Here is an 18417-nt window from a genome sequence, read left to right as displayed (position 1 = left end):
GCCAGTTCAAACTTCTGCCTCTCTTTCATGTGGAAATATGAGTGGCTGATAAGTGCCTGGGAGAAGAGGAAATAAGGTAAGGCAGGCTATTACTACATGCAGAGGGATAATAACTCTGCAGAGAGGGTTGTTCTTGCTTTCAGGCCTGTTCTACGGTACATTATAAGACAACAAAATCACTGGATTGTTTCTAAAATTACTCACCACTGGAACAAAGTTGAAGACCGGCAATGTAAATTTAGCAATGAATATTTCAACATGAGCCATGTACATGTTTGTGGAGATTCAGACATTAATTATTAAGCAGTCTCTTAGTTGACAGACGTGCATCTCGACTTGACCTGCCTCAGTGTGTCCTCGTATTTCTGCCCAGGCCACACTGCAGATAACGTCCACAATTCTCAATTTGAATGTAACATACAGATTTTCTTACTCCACGCTCAGCTGGGACCCATATTGTCTTACATTATTCATGCTGAAGTTGCATGAAATTCAACCCCTCTCCAAAAGATAGAATCTAACCTGGGAGTAGCACACGAACAGGAAATAAAGTGAAGACAGGAGGCAGGGAAATTGTCTCTAATGGGAGGATGAGTGAGATGAATAAGAAGCAGGGTATATAGCACATATGGGAGGAGTATCATCCACAAGCTAAGGGGCAGGGAATGAACTCTGTGTCTTGCTCCAGCGCCAGAAATGAACTCGCTTCTTTAAATGTGAAAATTATTAAACAAATAAAGCGAACAAGCCACCGTAGAATAATCCAGATGACCACAATTTGTCTGAGGTGTTTCCTCCGCTGTTAAAAACCCATGAAAACATTACAATATGTATAATCTTAGCAGCGAAAGCTCACATCACAGAAAAACAGATCAGTGGCGTGCTCACTGTAGTTTTAAATCCCCACTGTTTGAATCCCACTCAGTCCCCTGTGGCTGCTTAGCAACCCCTCTTCAGCACAATATACTCTGAATTAACAGGGTAAAGCGTGACCGCTGCCTCCTCAAAACCACGAGTCAAGGGTGCTCTCCCATCATCAACGCCTTCTCTCGGCACTGCAGCAATAAAAAGCCTCTGATTTATTACAACGCTGCTTCAAAAAAAACACACACACAAAAAACAAACAGGCTGCAAAAGCAAACAAGAGAGATACAAAAAAAGTGTGTGTTGGTGCTGCTGGTGGCTCCATGATGATGATGGGATGTGGGCAGTGGAGATGAGGGACCTTATGCTTCATATATAACACAAACATGTCCACGAGTATAAGATTGGGCTTCTACATCCCAGATTGAATGCACATTTCAGGTCAACATCCACATACAACCCTCCTCCTTTATATACAACACTGGTTTGTGGCCTAGTTCCAGCTGCATATATGGATGATGACATGCATTGTCAAGCCTTCACTTCAGCCTGGCATCTCTCTTCCTCCAAACTGGATTTTCCACCCTACAGTACTTGGCTTCACTGTGGAGTATACTGATGGCTCTATGACAAATTCACTGAGCGGGCCCTGAGCAATAACACACAAGTCCCAAAACCCCTGTCCCCCTGCTACTATAATCCAGAATAAAATGACTCAGTAATGAGGGTTCATCTCCCTGACTTTTTCTGCTCCCTGATTGGGAATTGCTGGCAACAAAAACTACAAGAGACGTGCACTTTGCAGGGGATTTATTCCCAAAATGGACAGCATATTCATGCGTGATGCGCACACAGCATCAGGACGCACAGTTATGTAAAAGTAAAAGGTATTAATCTGTGTTTTTGTTCAGTTTTTTTTGCAGGAGGACGGAGCTTTACGCGTCAGCTGTGCACGGAGCGAGCTGAGATCTGTCCGTGGTGCTGAATTAAGAATCCACTCGGTCAAATCGATGAGGGATGGATCAATGTCGGTTCTGTTGCCTGATGCAGAAAAGTGCAGCTGTCGCTCTGACATTTAGTTCATTTGAGGCATTGTGCACAGTTCTGAGTCAAAGAGTGGTAGTATGTTTGATCCCCAGCTCTGTTCACGTGTGGCTGTCACTGCCGATGAGTCTCTGAGCAAGACACTGCATGGGACCTAACCCCTCACCCGTCTCCCGGGATAAGCGCGTCAGCTAAAAGCGTAAAATGGAAATGCGAAAGCCTCTGAGAAGAGTCAGAAGAAGGGATTAAAATCCGCAACGCTGGATGTTAAAACTGCATTAGACCTGAATCCCCCTCCTGCCAGCTGCACGTCGCCCGTGGCTAGATCAGAATTTCGTGAAAAAACTGCACAGATGCACCCACATCAGTCCGCTTTACGTCGACCGTCTGCAAATGTCATTTTCCTTTAAGATGATGTAAGACATTACTTCATGGGACAGGGTTTTCTTTTTTTCCTCTTCTTCTTCTTCTCTCTCTCTCTCTCCTTCTCGCACAGCTTGGAGCAACATTATCTTAAACCTTCTGCCGGACCGGACGCGTTTCCGCACTCAGCAGTTTGGAGAGATGAGTGCGCACAGGAGTCCCGCTTCCCTCCATCCTCCTCTCTGCGAGCGACCTCGGAGCGGGTTTCAGCAGCATCCCAGTTGTCTGGAGTGATGCTTAGTAGCAGAATGATTGGGTGCACGCACGCTCTTCAGCTGATCATGGACTGATGTGATTGAACTTGAAGTCAGGCGCAAGACGGCGAATCTTTCCCGCAGAAAACCTGAGCGACAGAAGAAGAATTATTTTTTTTGCGGGGGGGTGTACTTTTTTTTTGACGGAGGGAAATTTCAGAGTGAAGTGAGGATTATGTTTCGTTGAAGTCACAGTAATGACCCATCGCAGGATGTGTGTAACGCGATGCGCTCACTGCTTATGACAATCGATTCCGTTCAAAAAAGGATGCACCGTGGGCAGGCACAATTACGCACGGGGTTCGAGGATCTACTGTAGGCACACCTTGGCATTGTTTTGTCATGAGACACTGGATGCGAGGACTGCAGCTTGAGTCAAGACTGCGCTCTGAGTCTGAGTGCATCGGCACCATGCAGCTACACCCCACACCCTGAACTTCTGGGACGTTTGCGCTCCGAGACGAGACTCAGATTTCGTGCACGATTTGATTTGATTTTTTTTTTTTTTTTTTTTTTAGAAAATGGCACTGAGTGAAAACTGCAAAACGCAACCTGCAAAAGAGCAAGGCTCTGTGCAAAACCCTCCATCGGATGTTATTGAGCTCAACGTGGGTGGACAGGTGTATTACACTCGGTATGCCACCTTGACAAGCTTTCCAAATTCCCTACTTGGGAAGCTTTTCTCTACCAAGAAGGGGTCTTCAAATGACTTGTCCCGGGACCTGAGAGGACGTTATTTCATCGACAGAGATGGCTTTCTGTTTCGGTATGTCCTGGATTATCTTAGAGACAAGCAAGTTGTCCTCCCTGACCACTTCCCCGAGCGAGGAAGGTTGAAAAGAGAGGCGGAATACTTCCAGCTACCAGAACTGACCAAACTTTTATCGTCCGATGATTCAAAACTGTTCCAAGACGACTTGAACTACAGCGATTTCGATGATGCGTCGCTGGGCAGCGACCAGAGGTTTTACCCCTCTTACTCCCTGGACAGGAGGTACGGCTACATCACGGTCGCTTTCAAAGGCGCTTGCGCCGGGGGAGGCAGAGAAAGTCAAACTGATGCCAAAGCCAAAAAGTTGCCGAGGATCTTCATCAGCAGTCGGATCGGCTTGGCCAAAGAGGTGTTTGGAGACGCCCTGAATGAGAACAGGGACTTTGACAGACCGCCGGACCGTTACACCTGCAGGTTTTACCTCAAGTTCAGGCACCTGGAGAGAGCTTTTGACATGCTGTCAGAGAGCGGCTTTCACATTGTGGCCTGCAACTCGTCCCTGACCGCGTCCTCCATCGGTCATTACGCGGACGACAGGGTCTGGTCCAATTACGCGCAGTACATCTTCTACCGTGAGTGAAGATTTATTCCTCCTCTACACTTTCAGAGATAAAAACTGGTGGCTCTGACCTCCAGATGTAATTAAAGGCAAACAACAGCCAAGTGAAACACTAACAACACCCAATGTGAACTATAAATAAGGCAGGTGCCCCTCCCTTCCCCCCGTGTAACATCCCAGACTATACACACACTTCAAAATCGTTTTGCACGATGTCATTAAATGGTGTAAAAAGTTCATCCACATTTCTTGCATAGTCAAAAGTACACATCTAATTTGTCTCTAATGATCCAGATCATGAGGTGATCTGCAGGAGCGCATGTGTGTCAGCTCACACCACCAGGAGGCATGGTTACAGCACATCCTCCTGGAGACACGGGCTTGCCTTTTAAACTTCTGTTTTGGGTCTGAGATGAGACACAAACTTGACCACAGGTCCTCAGGGGAGTTGAGTCACAGTGCTCCTACACTTCAAGCACACATGCGTCATGCGTAAGCACGGGTTGGAGACTCTGTTGGGTTATGAATAATGTAGCACCCGTTGGCAGCAGAGTTTCACATGAAGGCAGCTGCATTGACTGGACTCAGCTTTGCTTTCTTTTATACTTGAAGACAAAGTTTGTTCATCAGCACATGCCTTAATTAGCTGCAAGTATGGTTCACTCCACTCTCTGCAGATGGAGGAGTTGGACCATATGGCCGATTAAAAAGCACTTTGTTCATTATTGTGAATGGCTCCCTTTGGAAGACAAGAAGAAAACCCAGTTGGTGGGTCAAGGTTGGAGGTGCAGAGGAGTGGGCTGAGGATGACATGACATATGGTTTGCTAATGATTTACCAATGGCGTTGTTAATAGAGGGTAATTATAACAGAGGGGTCTGCCATGAGCCGCACGAACATCCAGCCTGGAAGGATTTTCCTGAGTCATCCAAGTTTCTGGAGCACAACATATGGTGTAGGTGTTCACCCCCTTCTCCATTAGCAGACACCGCCCCAGGACAAAGACATGGGACAGTGGGAGGATGAGAAGGGGAGAAGCTGCATGGAAAGCAGAGAAGATTGAGAGCACGGAGAGGAAAAGGAACAGAGAGAGGGGATTTAAGAAAACAAGCTGAAAGGAAGTGAAAAAGAGGGAGGCGAGCAGATGGAGGAGAGAGCGGCTGAGCAGGAGGGACGAGGGAGTAAAAGTTGCATGAGACCTGGCCATGGGGAGAAAGAAGTGAGGCAGAAAGACGAGGGAGGGAGCGAGGAGCAAAAATAGATTAAAGTAAAGTAAGTATCAGACAGGAAAGTTCACTGGGTCCGAGGGAGCTGAGAAGAAAAACATTATTTGGTGGCAAGGCAAGGGAGAAGAGGGAGAGGCTGGGTTTTCTTTTCTTTTTTTTATTAAAAGAGAGATGACAAGGTGAAGATGAAACACACACACACACAAACACACACGCACATACACATACATATAACGAGCGCTAGGAGACAGGGGCCTAGTCAGGATGATGGATAGACACATCAAAGGCAGACAGGCGTGAGAGCCCTTGTTTCACAGCAGCACAGCATCCCGCATCCACTTTCAAAACTAATACTGTAACCTGATTCTGTATGTGGGACACTGGCTGGCCTGGGGCAGGTAGTCCTAAACCAAGATTGCATGTAGACAAGTGCACCTTTGGGGTGGGCAAGAAACAGATGTGCTTTATTGTTGTTTGCAGTTTTCAGCAGAAGATTTCACTGCTCTCCTTGTAGCCCCCATCCCATCCAATCACTGGCTCATATGGAGGGAAACGGAGAGAGGCTGCGGGTTTGTTCAGAGTGTAAAAAGAGCAATCCAGCACAGTAAACAAATTGAGGGACTGTCTTCCAGCCTGTCGGTTCCTTAACATCATCCATGCTGCTCTTCTTGTTAAATGCATCAGTTGTTTTTAAGGTTTAAGGCTTCACTGACTCTCAGTATTAGAGTCCAAATTTCCAAAATGCCCACAGTAGACATTCATCATTTTACTGCCTGGTATCATCTGTATTAACAGTCAGGGGACTTGTTCCCTCATAACGTTAAGACACTCTCAATTATTGTCATCCACTCCGGTCCAGTAGGATAAATACCCTGTTGGTTTATCCACGGGCTGAAATAAATGATTCTTTCAGGAAAAGGGCACTCTCACCAGGAGGCTGCAGCGTCTGAGCATTCATCATTAACAAGAGTCTTTGCACCTGATGGCCATGATGAATAGGCTAATTCGCATTTGACCGGGTATGACTTGTTCACCCTTTAAATAAACAACTGAGCCAGACAGAAATATATCAAAGCTGATGACCAGCGTACATTAGTGTGAACAGCACCGACAACAGAAGTTCGTTGTAGCGTTTTGCACAGTACTGCACTCACTGGCAGATGGGGTCGGCTATGGAAGCCAAAAAATACATAAAAAGTTAGTCAGTGCTCAAGGTAGGTCAAAAGTTTGAATTATTAAAGGCAACTTGGAAACCACTTGTTATCATTGTTGGAGCCGCTGTTGCAAAGACAACTGGGTCATTTTCATTTTCCTCAAAGTTGCATAACAATACAGGACAAAACCTGAGTTTATTCAATCATTTACTCTTTAAAAGATATTGATCACCATACATCTTCCTTTTCCCGGTGACTGTGTGCCCGGTGGCAGACAAAATTGTGTAGTGATAGTGAGGTTTATAAGGAACAAATGTAAATGCAAACGGTATCATTATTCTATATCCATTACATTGTGCAATCAACTTTTACTTCATAATGATACGCTGAACAGAAAACTTGTCTATTGCCAGTTTAAGTCAAAATGACTAGATAAAAGTCAAGATTATAAGAGAAAGCATCACAATTATAAGATAAAAAATGTCAAAAGCACTAGATGGACGGTCAAAATTATGAGAAAAAGGTCAAAATTAGAACATAAATAGTCATTTATTAGAGAAAAGGTAACAACTCTAAGATAAAAGGTTAAAATCAAAAGGTAAAAAACTAACGAGAACGAACTAACGAGATAAAAAATTCTGAGATATAAAGTCAAAATGACATGAGATAGAAATCATGAGAAAAACCCCTAAATTTTGAGATACGAATCCAAATAATGAGATAAAAAGTCCATAATTAAATCATGAGAAATGAAATTTCATGAAATTTTGAGATGAAAATAAAGAATCTTGAGCTTTTTCATGGAAGTTTTGATACATTTTCTTGCTCTTTTGATGACAGAAATAAGCTTCCCGACGTAGTCGACCCTGTCAGCTAATTTGTCAAGCAGAAATGTAGGTCGCTTAGCGTGATAGGGACACTTAGTTTTTTCGATTGGCAGTGACAACATTATTGCTGTAGTGATTAACAACTCTAACCTCCCGCCTTGCGTTTGGGACCGGCCTCCTTATTGCTAATTATCTCTGGGGAAAGAGGAGAGTGTTGGCTAATTAAAAAGCAATCTGTGATCCCAAAATATTTCCTCGTCTCCAGTCATCCAGGATGGAGCTGCAATTTAGAGAGATGAACGCTAACCTATTTTAAAGGCAATGTTAAATATGTCATAGTCTAAAATGGGAAAATGTTCTTTCAATTCATAGATGAAAATCGGCCGTCGTCATGCACAAAATATCAAACATCATAACTTGCTTTGACATTACCGCTTCCAGTGGCAGAGCAAATTGTCATTGAACAGTAGTGCTGGTAGCATCAGAGACAGTTTCATCTTTTTCCATCTGAAAGGGCTGTGCAGAAGTGGCTTGTCAAAATGGGACACACATACAGTAAAGATGGAGAATGATTATACTTGCCAGGTGGGCTCTGTTAATATAACTGCGCAGTCTTCATTTGGGCTGTGAATGTGATGATGTGTGGCCATAATGGCTCCTGAACAAAGGCCACAAGGCGGCAGGGAGAGACGGGGGAAAGTAATCAATTGCTTGGGGTGTAATGGAGGCAGAGAATGGGCCGTCCCCCGAGCTCCCAGAGAGCCTGCTTGGACTCTGGATGGATTGGCAATACCTGCATGAGATGGATGGTGCTCCCTTGAACAACTCATACACGTCTTAAGGAGCGGCTGAGCAGAAAGATGGTCAGAAGTCAGGCACGGGAGTGTGCACTACATCAGTTCGAGTAGACAATCTGGCTCACCTTGGGAGCAAATCTGAGTTTATTGAAAAGCTGCAGATGAAAAAGAAAAATATATGTTTGAAATCCATCATTCTTTGTAGCTGTACGCACTGGTATTTGCAGGCCCGTGCTGGTGCTTTTTCATATTTCAGGTCATTGACTACGAATAGCATCTTTCTAAATCTGACTACAAGCTTTAATATTAATTCTATGCAGCAGTTTCATCTCATTACTTTATTAAAATGAGCTTGCAGGGACATAGAACATGCATGAAATAGGTAATCTGTCATTATCAATATTTAAAGCAGACCCATTACGCTTTTTAAAAAAAAAAAAAATTCCTTCAGTCTTTTATATTTGTTCTTGTGCATGTAAAAATCTTGAAAGTCAAAAAGGTTAGTCGGCACCAACCGAAGCTCCACTCTCCCACAGAAAACACCACACCTGAACGCCTCATCAGTAGTCCCGCCTTTAATTCTGTGACTTTATGACATCACACTATGTCAGCGTGTCTTGCATAATTCATGCCTAGTGGCTAGTTTGGCACGTAAGAATTGATTTAGCACGGCTGCTCTGTTGTTGTTAGTGGTGCTGGCTCAGGCGTGTGTGAGCTGACCAATCAGAGCAGACTGGGTATTTGTGAGCAGGGCCTTAAAGACACAGGAGCTAAAACTGATCAGCACTAAAGCATGTAAACATATTCTCGTAGTAACCCACATTAAAATTATGAACCTGAAATTGAGCAGGATTTGTCTTTTTTTGTGCCTTTTTGTTGCTCAAAAACTTGGTAAGATTGCAACGTTCCCTAATTGAGAGTCAGGGTGCTAAATAACAACACTTTAATGCATCAAATTCATACTAACCCTCTCACACTGTTTGTTCTTGCTTATTGATTGTCTTCTGGGTTTCCAACAACGTATTGTATGGCTGCTGACTCAGAAATCACAGATGTTGGGAGTGCCCTTCAACACGCCGACAAGGAGACTTTTCAAAATAGTCCCTGCTTGTAACTTCATTACCAAGGTGAATGATAATGCAATTTTGACAAATGAAAAGACTAAATATAGACTTTGATGGATCAGCCACCTGATCCTCCAATATGTTACTTTAAAAGAGACGATGAGATTAGAGCAGTTGCTTTATTCAGACACAATGTGAATACTGTCATTTTTTCCTTGTGTTTCTGCGCTGTAGCTTTTGGAGAGCAGGTATAGCTGCTCTTACCGTCTGACATTTAACACCTTAATGAGCCCTCTGGAGACGCTTAATGGCTACCTGGGTGGTGGAGCTCACTTTGTGAGGGGTTTCTGAAGACAGGGAATCCCGTGAGTTCATGTGCAGGAGGTCAGCTTTGTATGGTAGTGATTGTTCTGGCATGAAGAGCAAACGGGAGCATGTTTGAGGGTCAATATACTGTAGCGTTTGATTGCATTTTGTGTTAGTGATGGCTTAATTAAAAGGGGATCTGATGCCTGAGAGCTTCCCTGAGAGATGTCACTCTTCGGCTATCACCTCCTTGACACGGCGAGGGGCCGGGGCTGCCCCACATCTTTCCTCAAGCTCTCTCGAGGCATCATTTAGGTGATGACAGGAGCTCGGTGAATACTCAGGACACCTTCTCGCTTTCCTGCTTCATCAGTGCTTGTGCAGCGGCTCTCGGTCAGGGGACAGGCCTACAGGGAGATGCTGATATAGACGTTTCAATCTGTCTGCGTGGCTGTCAGGGAGATACTCAGCGGGCAGCCACCCTCTGACTCTGGGAGGGGACAGCGGCGACTTGTCATTAACAATCAGCCAGTGAAGCTGTCACCCTCCTCATGGAAAGAAGATCATTTGGGCTGGGGCAGAAAGAGATGAAGAGTGTCCTTGAATGTAAAGCTTGTTGGGACTCCATGGGTTACTCCCCTGACTACAGCTCTTTCTCATCACTGCTGCTGATGAAAGGAGTCTGGCTGGATCGAGCTAATTAATACAGACAAATTCAATTGTATGCAGATATCACAGACACAAGAATATGTCTGAAGCCATCAGTTAGGCTGCACGCAAACTGCTGAAGTGATACTTTTTCAGCAAACAGGGCTATCTTAATGGATTTCCCTCACCCTGTAAGGACGGTCACTGCCTTTGCAAGACAAGCCTTTTTTCTGCTGCAAGGACACGCTGGCCTAATTTGTGAGCTAACAAGCATGTAAACTACACTCTTCCTGAGGCAGTGGCAGGGTAAAAAATATTTGTGTAACTGTATATAGGAGCTGGAGAACGCAAGAGTCTCCACCCACATGAGCTTAACTCCCTGGCTGGCTGAATTAATATGCATATTTAACCTGTCACACCGTATTACCCCTAATACATATGGCTTTTTTCACCAAACTAATCAGGGCCGATGCTCAATTCTCCTCCTTACTTTGTGTGTTTCACAAGTCTTGGCCAGAGTTTGTTATTGTACTAGAACTAAGCAGCAACTGAAGCATTTGAAGATGATTCACACTCTCAGCCCCGCAGGATTTTGTTGTGTTTGGCCAGAAGAAAGCAAGTATGTTTATTTCAGAAATTCAAAAGTTAAGCGTCTTTTTATCTGGCTCTGACAGCTTGGATGTAAAATGCTGCTTTATGTTCAAAACTTATTTTCATTTATTTAGACTGAGGGCGCAGTTCACATCGCTGCTCAGATTCAAATTCAAAAAAGCAGACAGCTTTGGGGTCACTGCAGTCAAAATAAGAAATGAATTGCATTGCGGCCTCCTGGTTATGTGCAATAACAACGCGATATTGCTGAGTGACGAGCCTTTCATGTGCCTCTTTATTTATTTTTTGCCTTTCAACTTCAGCAGAGATCATATGACTGTGGCACCGGGCTGCTCTGCCTGCCGCTAAAGGAACTATCATCAGACACCCTTGATGAGTCAGTTTAGAGGCACAGATAAAAAACGAACACTAATGTCTGGCAAGAAACCCACTGACATTTGAATTTGAGCTCGTCAGAGCCCTCGCTGCCTTCAGTCCCCGCCATGTCCTACTTCTCTGCCATTTAAAACCTCATAATAGGGGAAAAAACATGTCATTTTGATCTAATATCCAGGCAGTTGGATTCCTATAAAGCTCCGACCTCTCTCAGGCATGAGGACAAACATCCCAGCTTTCATTAGAGATGGAGAGGAGTTTGAGGATAGCCCTTGTGACACGCCTGCATGCCTCTGTGCAGAACTCGACTCCCTCTCTCTCTGTGTTATTTATGAGAAGTGCACAGCCCGAGTCTGGTCTGAGGACCAGCCCCAGTCTTTTAATGTGGTTGGAATATGATCTCTTAGATGGGCTGTATGGATCTGAGGAAAACACATTGCAATCAATGGCTTCCCTGAAAAGATACCAAAGGTTATTACACACACCCACTTGTTTAAATGTACCCGAGAATGACTGTGTTTCCTGACAGGGCTCTTAGTCGTTTCCTGTCTTGGCCCTGAAGGGGACATCAGAGTTTAACACCACACCACTCCATCCAAAACACGCAGTTTGTGGTTTGTATTTGCTTTAAAGGCGTTCATGATGCAAGCCCAGGTGCTTCTCAGCCCGTCAGCAGCTTTGATACAATTCATCCTCCTGCGCAGCCTGAAAATTTTATGACGCTATTATTGGGTGTTGGCTACTTTCCTAAACGGGTTGCCCCTCTGGACTACAGCATCCATCCATTTAGAAACAATGCTCAGCCTCCCTCCTCTTTATCCTCCTCGCTAAAGCGCCCGCATCCATTTGCCTGGTGCTGCTCGTCTGCTGGATTCAGCTTGATTCATTTTCTGTGGGGGGAAATTGGTGCGCTGATTGGCCTCTTTGCTCATGGATTAGCCATTAAAAAGCTGTTAGTGACTCTCTCACTATCAGCTCAATGCAATCATCGCACCAGAGATAAGGTCATTATTACAGTGTGCGCAGAGAGGTTAAAATCCCCCTTGAACTCTGTTCAGTATAAATTGGTGCATGCACTGGAAGGAGGTAATGGACAAATTATTGCTCCCTCTGAGATATCATTGCTATTGAGTCTGTATCATCACACTGGAAAAAGCCATTAAGTGGTTTTTAGAGTCTGTGTACATTAGTTGCTCATACACTGTTGTCTATATTACAGCGAGCACAGCAGTTTTTAGCACATTTCTACCTGTTAGTACGTCTAAATAAGACCATAGTTCAAGGATATTTTTGGAAATAGCAGACAGCTACAGTGTTTACTGTCTTTATTTGAACACTTCACAAGCCAGCGGGCAGTACAGTACGGCATTTCTGCTTCATAATTAGCAGTGTAGGAGGATGTGAGAAGGTGCAAGAAGAAGAACGAAGACTACAAATCTCTCCTCGTACTACCTGCACCAAACTCCCTGACAGGGCCTGCAGGTGTATTCACTCTGCTATTCGCTGACCCGGTTCTGTTAGCACCCAAGATAAATGATACTTTGTGTTTTGCCTGCTTCTTCTACCACGTTGCCTCCCTGAAGGTAGAAACGCCGTGTCGACTTATCTGACTGAGCGTTCTGAAAACACAACAACGCAACAAAAATAATACACTACCGTCTTAATACCTGGCAGTCAGGTTACAGTTCTAATAAGATACTGCGACGGCAAAGCAGATTGCTTTGGCTCCGAGACAAGCTTTGCCTTGTAAAATGGGAAAGGTCTTTAAGGGAGCCGTACTGAAGCGCACTGAGCTCTGGGGTCCTCCTTATCAGAGGAAGCAATATGCACAGCCCAACAGCTCTTTGAAAATTCAGCAATTAAATGTCAAAGCCAATAACTTGCATGTTCTTACATCTGTACCCCCCCTCAATACCCCCACACGCTCATCTGATATTCGTTTAAAGATATTTGTATGACATTGAAACTGCTGTGTGGGCATTTGTCAGCATTTGCTTGATCAGTGCAAACTGTTTCTTTTGATTACAGCTTGAATCTGTCACCACACAGACAGCGGGGACATTAATTTACAGTGCGTCTCTGCATGAAGAAGGAACATTTGCTGCATGTGGTCAGAACAGCTGACAAAAATGTGTCTGTGTGTGTGTTTTCTAGGTGGGCCCTCGAGGTGGATGTCCTCTCACTGTGACTGCTGCTGCAAGAGCCACAAAAGCGAGCGCGAGGGAGAGAGTGGCACTTCCTTCAATGAGCTCTCCACTTCGTGTTCTGAGACCCAGTCGGAGGCCAGTTCCCCTCAAGGAACCGTGATCTGTGGCCCTGTGAGCAGGCGCTCCAACGTCCAGACGCTGGACCGTCCCATGCCCAAAGGACCCATTCACATGCTGCAGCAGGCAGAGATGCGCCGCAAGACTGAAATGCTCCGCGTGAGAACCTTCGGCGTCCGTGAGCGAGAGGCCGCAAAGAGGAAAGCGAACAAGGAGAAGATGACTCCGGAGCAGGAGCTGGAGAAATGCATCCAGGACTTCCGTCGCATTAGGATTCCCGATCACTTTCCGGAGAGGAAGTACATGTGGCAATCAGAGCTCCTGAGAAAGTACCGTCTCTAAATACGAGCGTGAAGAAGAAGAGAGAGGAGAGCTGGTGGTATCATGTCAACATCAACAAAGAGTATTAACTGCATAGGCAATAGACTGCACCCTCTAAGACACATACTGTATTAGAAAACAAAAACTATGGCCACTTTCCCGCCAGCATGACTAGCTGAGCACACAAAGTACAAGGCAGTGTGAGTCCTTGATTTGTAAAGTATGCACAGTGTTGTGTGTGATATGCACATGTGTAAATCAGGTTACTCCTGTTGGGGCTTAGACTACCAACCCTGTTCTCGCATCCGAGAGCCGGGAACCAGTCGTACTAACGCTACTAACTCACTAGTTGAAGCAACAAAGCAACCTCAGGGGCAACATCGTGTCCATCAAACTATCACATACTGTATGTGCAATTGCCCACAATAGCTGTTTTTTTTTTCTTTTTAATGGATGTACTAAGATGGTGCTGCGAGTTAGCAATGGATTATCACTAAACTCCACTGATAACACATATACTTATAGTAGGCTTGGATAACGGCACTGCATGTCATTTCACCCTTAGCATAATTATGCAATATCAAACAAAACTTTCAATTCACTATCTTGTGTGATGGGTAAAAATGGTGCGTTACGACTGAGACTAAGTTAAAAGAGGAAAGCACTGCCTATAGATCTGTTTGCCATTGTAAAACTTTTCGTCCAATGTTGTCATTATGTGTTGGATAGATGATGTTGTGTATGTAGAGTATATAATGCCAATGGATATTTGACTAATCCTTGATTGTAAGTGTGCAAAAAAGCTAATAAATGGGTTAGAATTGTATTTATTCATAGTGGGTTTGATTTACATGGAAATCCCTTCATTTACAACCGCACATGGAAACACCTGTCAAGCTTAAGATTTGTTAAAGTGGCTGTGAGGGAGATTTAGAGGGTGGCGGCCTGTTTACCAAAGCCAAAAACAAAAGATCTATAAATAATAGGTATAATAATAATATAATAAATAATACGAGAAGACACGGCCAACAAGGATAGGAGAGACATGAAGGGGAAGATACGAGAGAGAGAGTTGGGCATCAGCAGTGAGAGAAAAGTGTAGACACGGTGGATTGAGGATTTATTTCTAACAAACCAGAGGTGACTGTGTAAAGTCAAACAAAGACGGTTTTGGTGAGTTTAATTTTGTCTACGTTGAGTTGGTGTGAAGTGTGTTTTATGTTAAAAAGATTATTCTTGGATTCAGACGGTGTGAAAAATAGGTGTAAAAAACATCTCCTTTCTTGACTTTTTTGTTATTTTGCTTACCTATTAGACCAAGAGCCGAGTTATCCAGTCCTATCAGGACAGGAATGGGCTAGCTGGTTAGCATGCTAACTTAAGTGGGCCTGGACATCTCTGACGTTATGTCACTACTGTTGTTTCTTCACACACTGTTGTTTAGATCAGTTCATTTCCTTGAATGTTTTAAGCCAAAATTCTGGCCACATCTTACAAATTGCCCCTTTAACATAAGAATTTCTGTGGTTTCAGGTTACATTAATAAAGTCAGCTGAAAAACAAAAAAAGGGAGCATTTTCAACCAGCTAATGTTAGCTTAATAAGCTACCTAGCTAGTGCTGACATAATTAAGGAGCCATTGTTTCAAAATGACAGAATTTCAAGAGGCAAATCTGCCATTGTCATCACTTTAAACAGCATTTGATGAGCATAAGAAGCTAACAGTAGCAAGTTACAGTTTAGGTGACGGTCAGTTGTTTTGTCTAGATCAGGCATCTAATTGATTCAAAGTGCTCCAGTGCACCTTGTTAGCCCCAAGTGAGACTGTCTGACCTGCCGGACTGCATCTCCCACTCAGCACTGATAAAGATACAGGTGTCCAGCAGTCACTTGTCAGCGCTAACATTAGCTTTTGTGCCCTGGCTATCTTGACTTTTAGCTCATCATTCTCCTTATCAAAGTGCTTTTCCATGTCGACGACATGACATACTCAGGCTTAAGGTAATGTTAATGTATTGTCAGCATATTTTCTTTCCATCAGGCACGCACACTTTCTCCCCCAGTGTGACCTTTGGCTGGGAGCCATCCTCACATTTTTAACTTTGTTGCCTCTCTAGAGGAAATGTTCTTCTTTAAGCGTGCTTCACTTTTCTTTTTTTTTTTTACCAGAAGGAGACAGTGTGCCTGTATGCACATTAACCTGTATTTGTGGCTTTGTAAGCAATGCCATGCTGGACACTATGTTTCTGCAATATCAGTTTGCTTCTGCTGAAAGTAAAGTAATGCCAAGCATGAGATCAGTGGAGATAAAGTATTGAAAAATGTAGTTTTTTATGTTAAGCTGGTTTGAAAAACTTTAGGAAACTTGCTTGACTTGATTTAGGTTAATTGTTAAGTCTATTTCTAAACTAACGTTAGCTACTGATGCTCTGTTAGCGGAGCAGAGAGAGGCGCTCGAGAACGTGCATAAAGTCACATCCTTTGGACTGTCGCAGAAAATACGACCTGTCCCCTTCCCAGGGAAATTCACAATCCAGCAGCATTTAACAGCTTAAACAAGTCGTCCACAGATTTTTAGCGGCACCTGAGAGAAGCAGGGATGGTGTCATTTTTCACATCACGTTACAAATCCGTGATTAATACAAGTTAATTGCTACAAACTGTTACGTAGAGCCCCTTTAAGACAAAAACATCACCCCCACCATCACCACCCAAGTAGCCACCGCCACACAAACTGGCCTCATGTTAGACGTGAAATAGATCCCTCCATGTTGACATGTTAATGTGTTCCTCATCCTCTTGAAAGGATCTTCAGGAAGCGGTAAGAGACCCATAGCTGTGCACCACAAGTACCATTTATAGAGAGCCCTATTTTTAGCGAACAGATTTCTGCAGTGTCGCCACATTGTATCCGCATGGAGTGAGGCTTGGGGACTGTAACGCTGCAACCCCCGAAAAACAGCCCGTGTGATGATAGATGAAGAAGCTCCTCTCATGGGACAGTGAGTGTCCTCCAACACAAATTGAAAGGAAAAAAAAAACTTTGTTAGAGCTTGGTGATACATTTTGGTCTATATGAAGGGATGCATATGACAATAACCAGACTATGACAGATTTATCTCTGTCGCCCCTCCATGTCTGTCAGCTAAGGCATAAATCCAAACTGAAACCTACAAAGATCATATGTTACAAAAAAGAAAGTTATAAAACAGTCTGCGGGCTCTTTAAAGTCCCTTTTTAGCTGCTGTTTAACTAAAAAGGAGTCTCAGGTTTAGATGTGAATTGACTTTTAGAGTCATACATAAAAGGGCACTAGACTCTTAATACGCCAGCAGAGAATAAAATAGCAAAAACCTTGAAGGGGACTGTAACATAATGAATTTGTCAGGGATATAGTGGCCGCTCTTCCTGCACTCCGCATATCTCTTCCTCTCAGCCTCCATTCAACAGGAAAACAGCATGAAATCTCTCAGTTTGAAATCCAATGCCCCTTTCCCCGTCTTTGAAAACCAGATCCGCTTCGGAAGGCATTTCGCCTCGCGCTCACCACGATCTGAATCCTAATACCCCGATGAAAAATCAATGAATCTGTTTTTGCATATCAAATATACACGACGTCACAGCGCGAGCCTGGCCTGGCCTGGCCTAGGCGACCTTGCCGACCTATCCCACAGAACCACCTGAACGTTGCCACTCTGCTTTCCTCACAGATCGATAGCCTCAGATCCTGGCCCTTTATAGACGGTCGATAACCAACATCCTCCTCTTGGATGCAAAGTAACCTTAAATCTTCAATCAAAAAAAAACATCACTGCCACCGCTAGCCGCCCTCAATTACCCGGCAGGGTTGCCTGCAGGCCTTGCATTTCCCACAACAGCTTTCTTCGGATGAGACAGGTCTGACAGCATAATTACAGCCCTTGTATTAGAAAATTGCTGCAAAGCCTGTGGATTCCAGAGTGGGAGAATTACCCCTGCTTATCAGATATTAGGCGACCAGAAAAGACTGTTATTCACACATGGAATAATAGAGGCATGATGTAAAACCAGGCAAACAGGATTTAATTCTTTCATACAATGAATTTAAGGATTAGACTCTGTTTTATGCGAGGTATGGAAGAGACTGTAATTCATTTTCTCCTCTCATTATAAATCCGAGGTGATAACTGGTGCTGTTGTAACGTGGAAGATGTCTGGGTTTAGGCGCAGGATAATTTCTGCTGAGCCTGACATCTGAAATGTAAAGATGAAATACGTCTCTTACCCAAACTCTAACAGGGAGAGAGCACGTCACCATGAATATCCAAGACCAACGTGTTTTTTTTTGCTCGCTCATTTAATTTCAGATGACTGACATCTCAGGGTTTTATTAACACTGGGGATGTGAGTGGAGATGTGGCTGACTAACTGGGGGACTTAAGATCTTTCTCCTCAGGTTCACGTCTTTGTGATTTGCAAACGTGTTCATCGAGACAGCAAAAGAAAAGGTTTCCCCTGGACTTTGCTACGGGTTTTCCACGAAAAAAACGTAGATAATGAAGTGATAAGATAACTTATATGTTCGAAAAGGAGAAAATAATCCTGTTAGCAGTCATAAAAGTCGGTGTAATGTATGTTTGCTCCCCTTTTAGCCACATTGTGCTCTGAGCTGTGGTTATGCTAAACCTGCACACTGTGTGCTCTTTCATAGGACGCCTGCAGGGACATAGTTAGAGAAATGGGAGCCAATTTACAGCCTTGGAGCACATTTGTGGGTCTTACTCTGGCCTGATTCTGCCAAGCACAATGTGTGGAAATACCAATGGAGCAGATTACAAATGAATCCGCGGGGAGAAATGACAGAATCACGGTGAATGTCACCACCGTTACCCCCTGCAGAAAATTTGGGGGGACTTCCCCTCAACAAT

At 44.0% G+C, this 18417-nt stretch overlaps 1 protein-coding gene across 1 annotated transcript; it reads left to right on the top strand.

Moving 5' to 3' along the window:
* The first annotated feature begins 1686 nt into the window (after positions 1-1686).
* Positions 1687-14336, top strand: kctd16a (potassium channel tetramerization domain containing 16a). Its single transcript, XM_084352974.1, has 2 exons — positions 1687-3929; positions 13080-14336. The coding sequence occupies exons 1-2, from the start codon at positions 3107-3109 to the stop codon at positions 13529-13531; spliced, it is 1275 nt and encodes a 424-aa protein (XP_084209100.1). The 5' UTR covers positions 1687-3106; the 3' UTR covers positions 13532-14336.
* The last annotated feature ends 4081 nt before the right edge of the window (positions 14337-18417 follow it).

Source organism: Pagrus pagrus, assembly GCF_965226575.1.
Source record: "Pagrus pagrus genome assembly, chromosome: 5".
Classification (NCBI taxonomy): domain Eukaryota; kingdom Metazoa; phylum Chordata; class Actinopteri; order Spariformes; family Sparidae; genus Pagrus; species Pagrus pagrus.
This window is presented reverse-complemented; position numbering and strand designations above follow the sequence as displayed.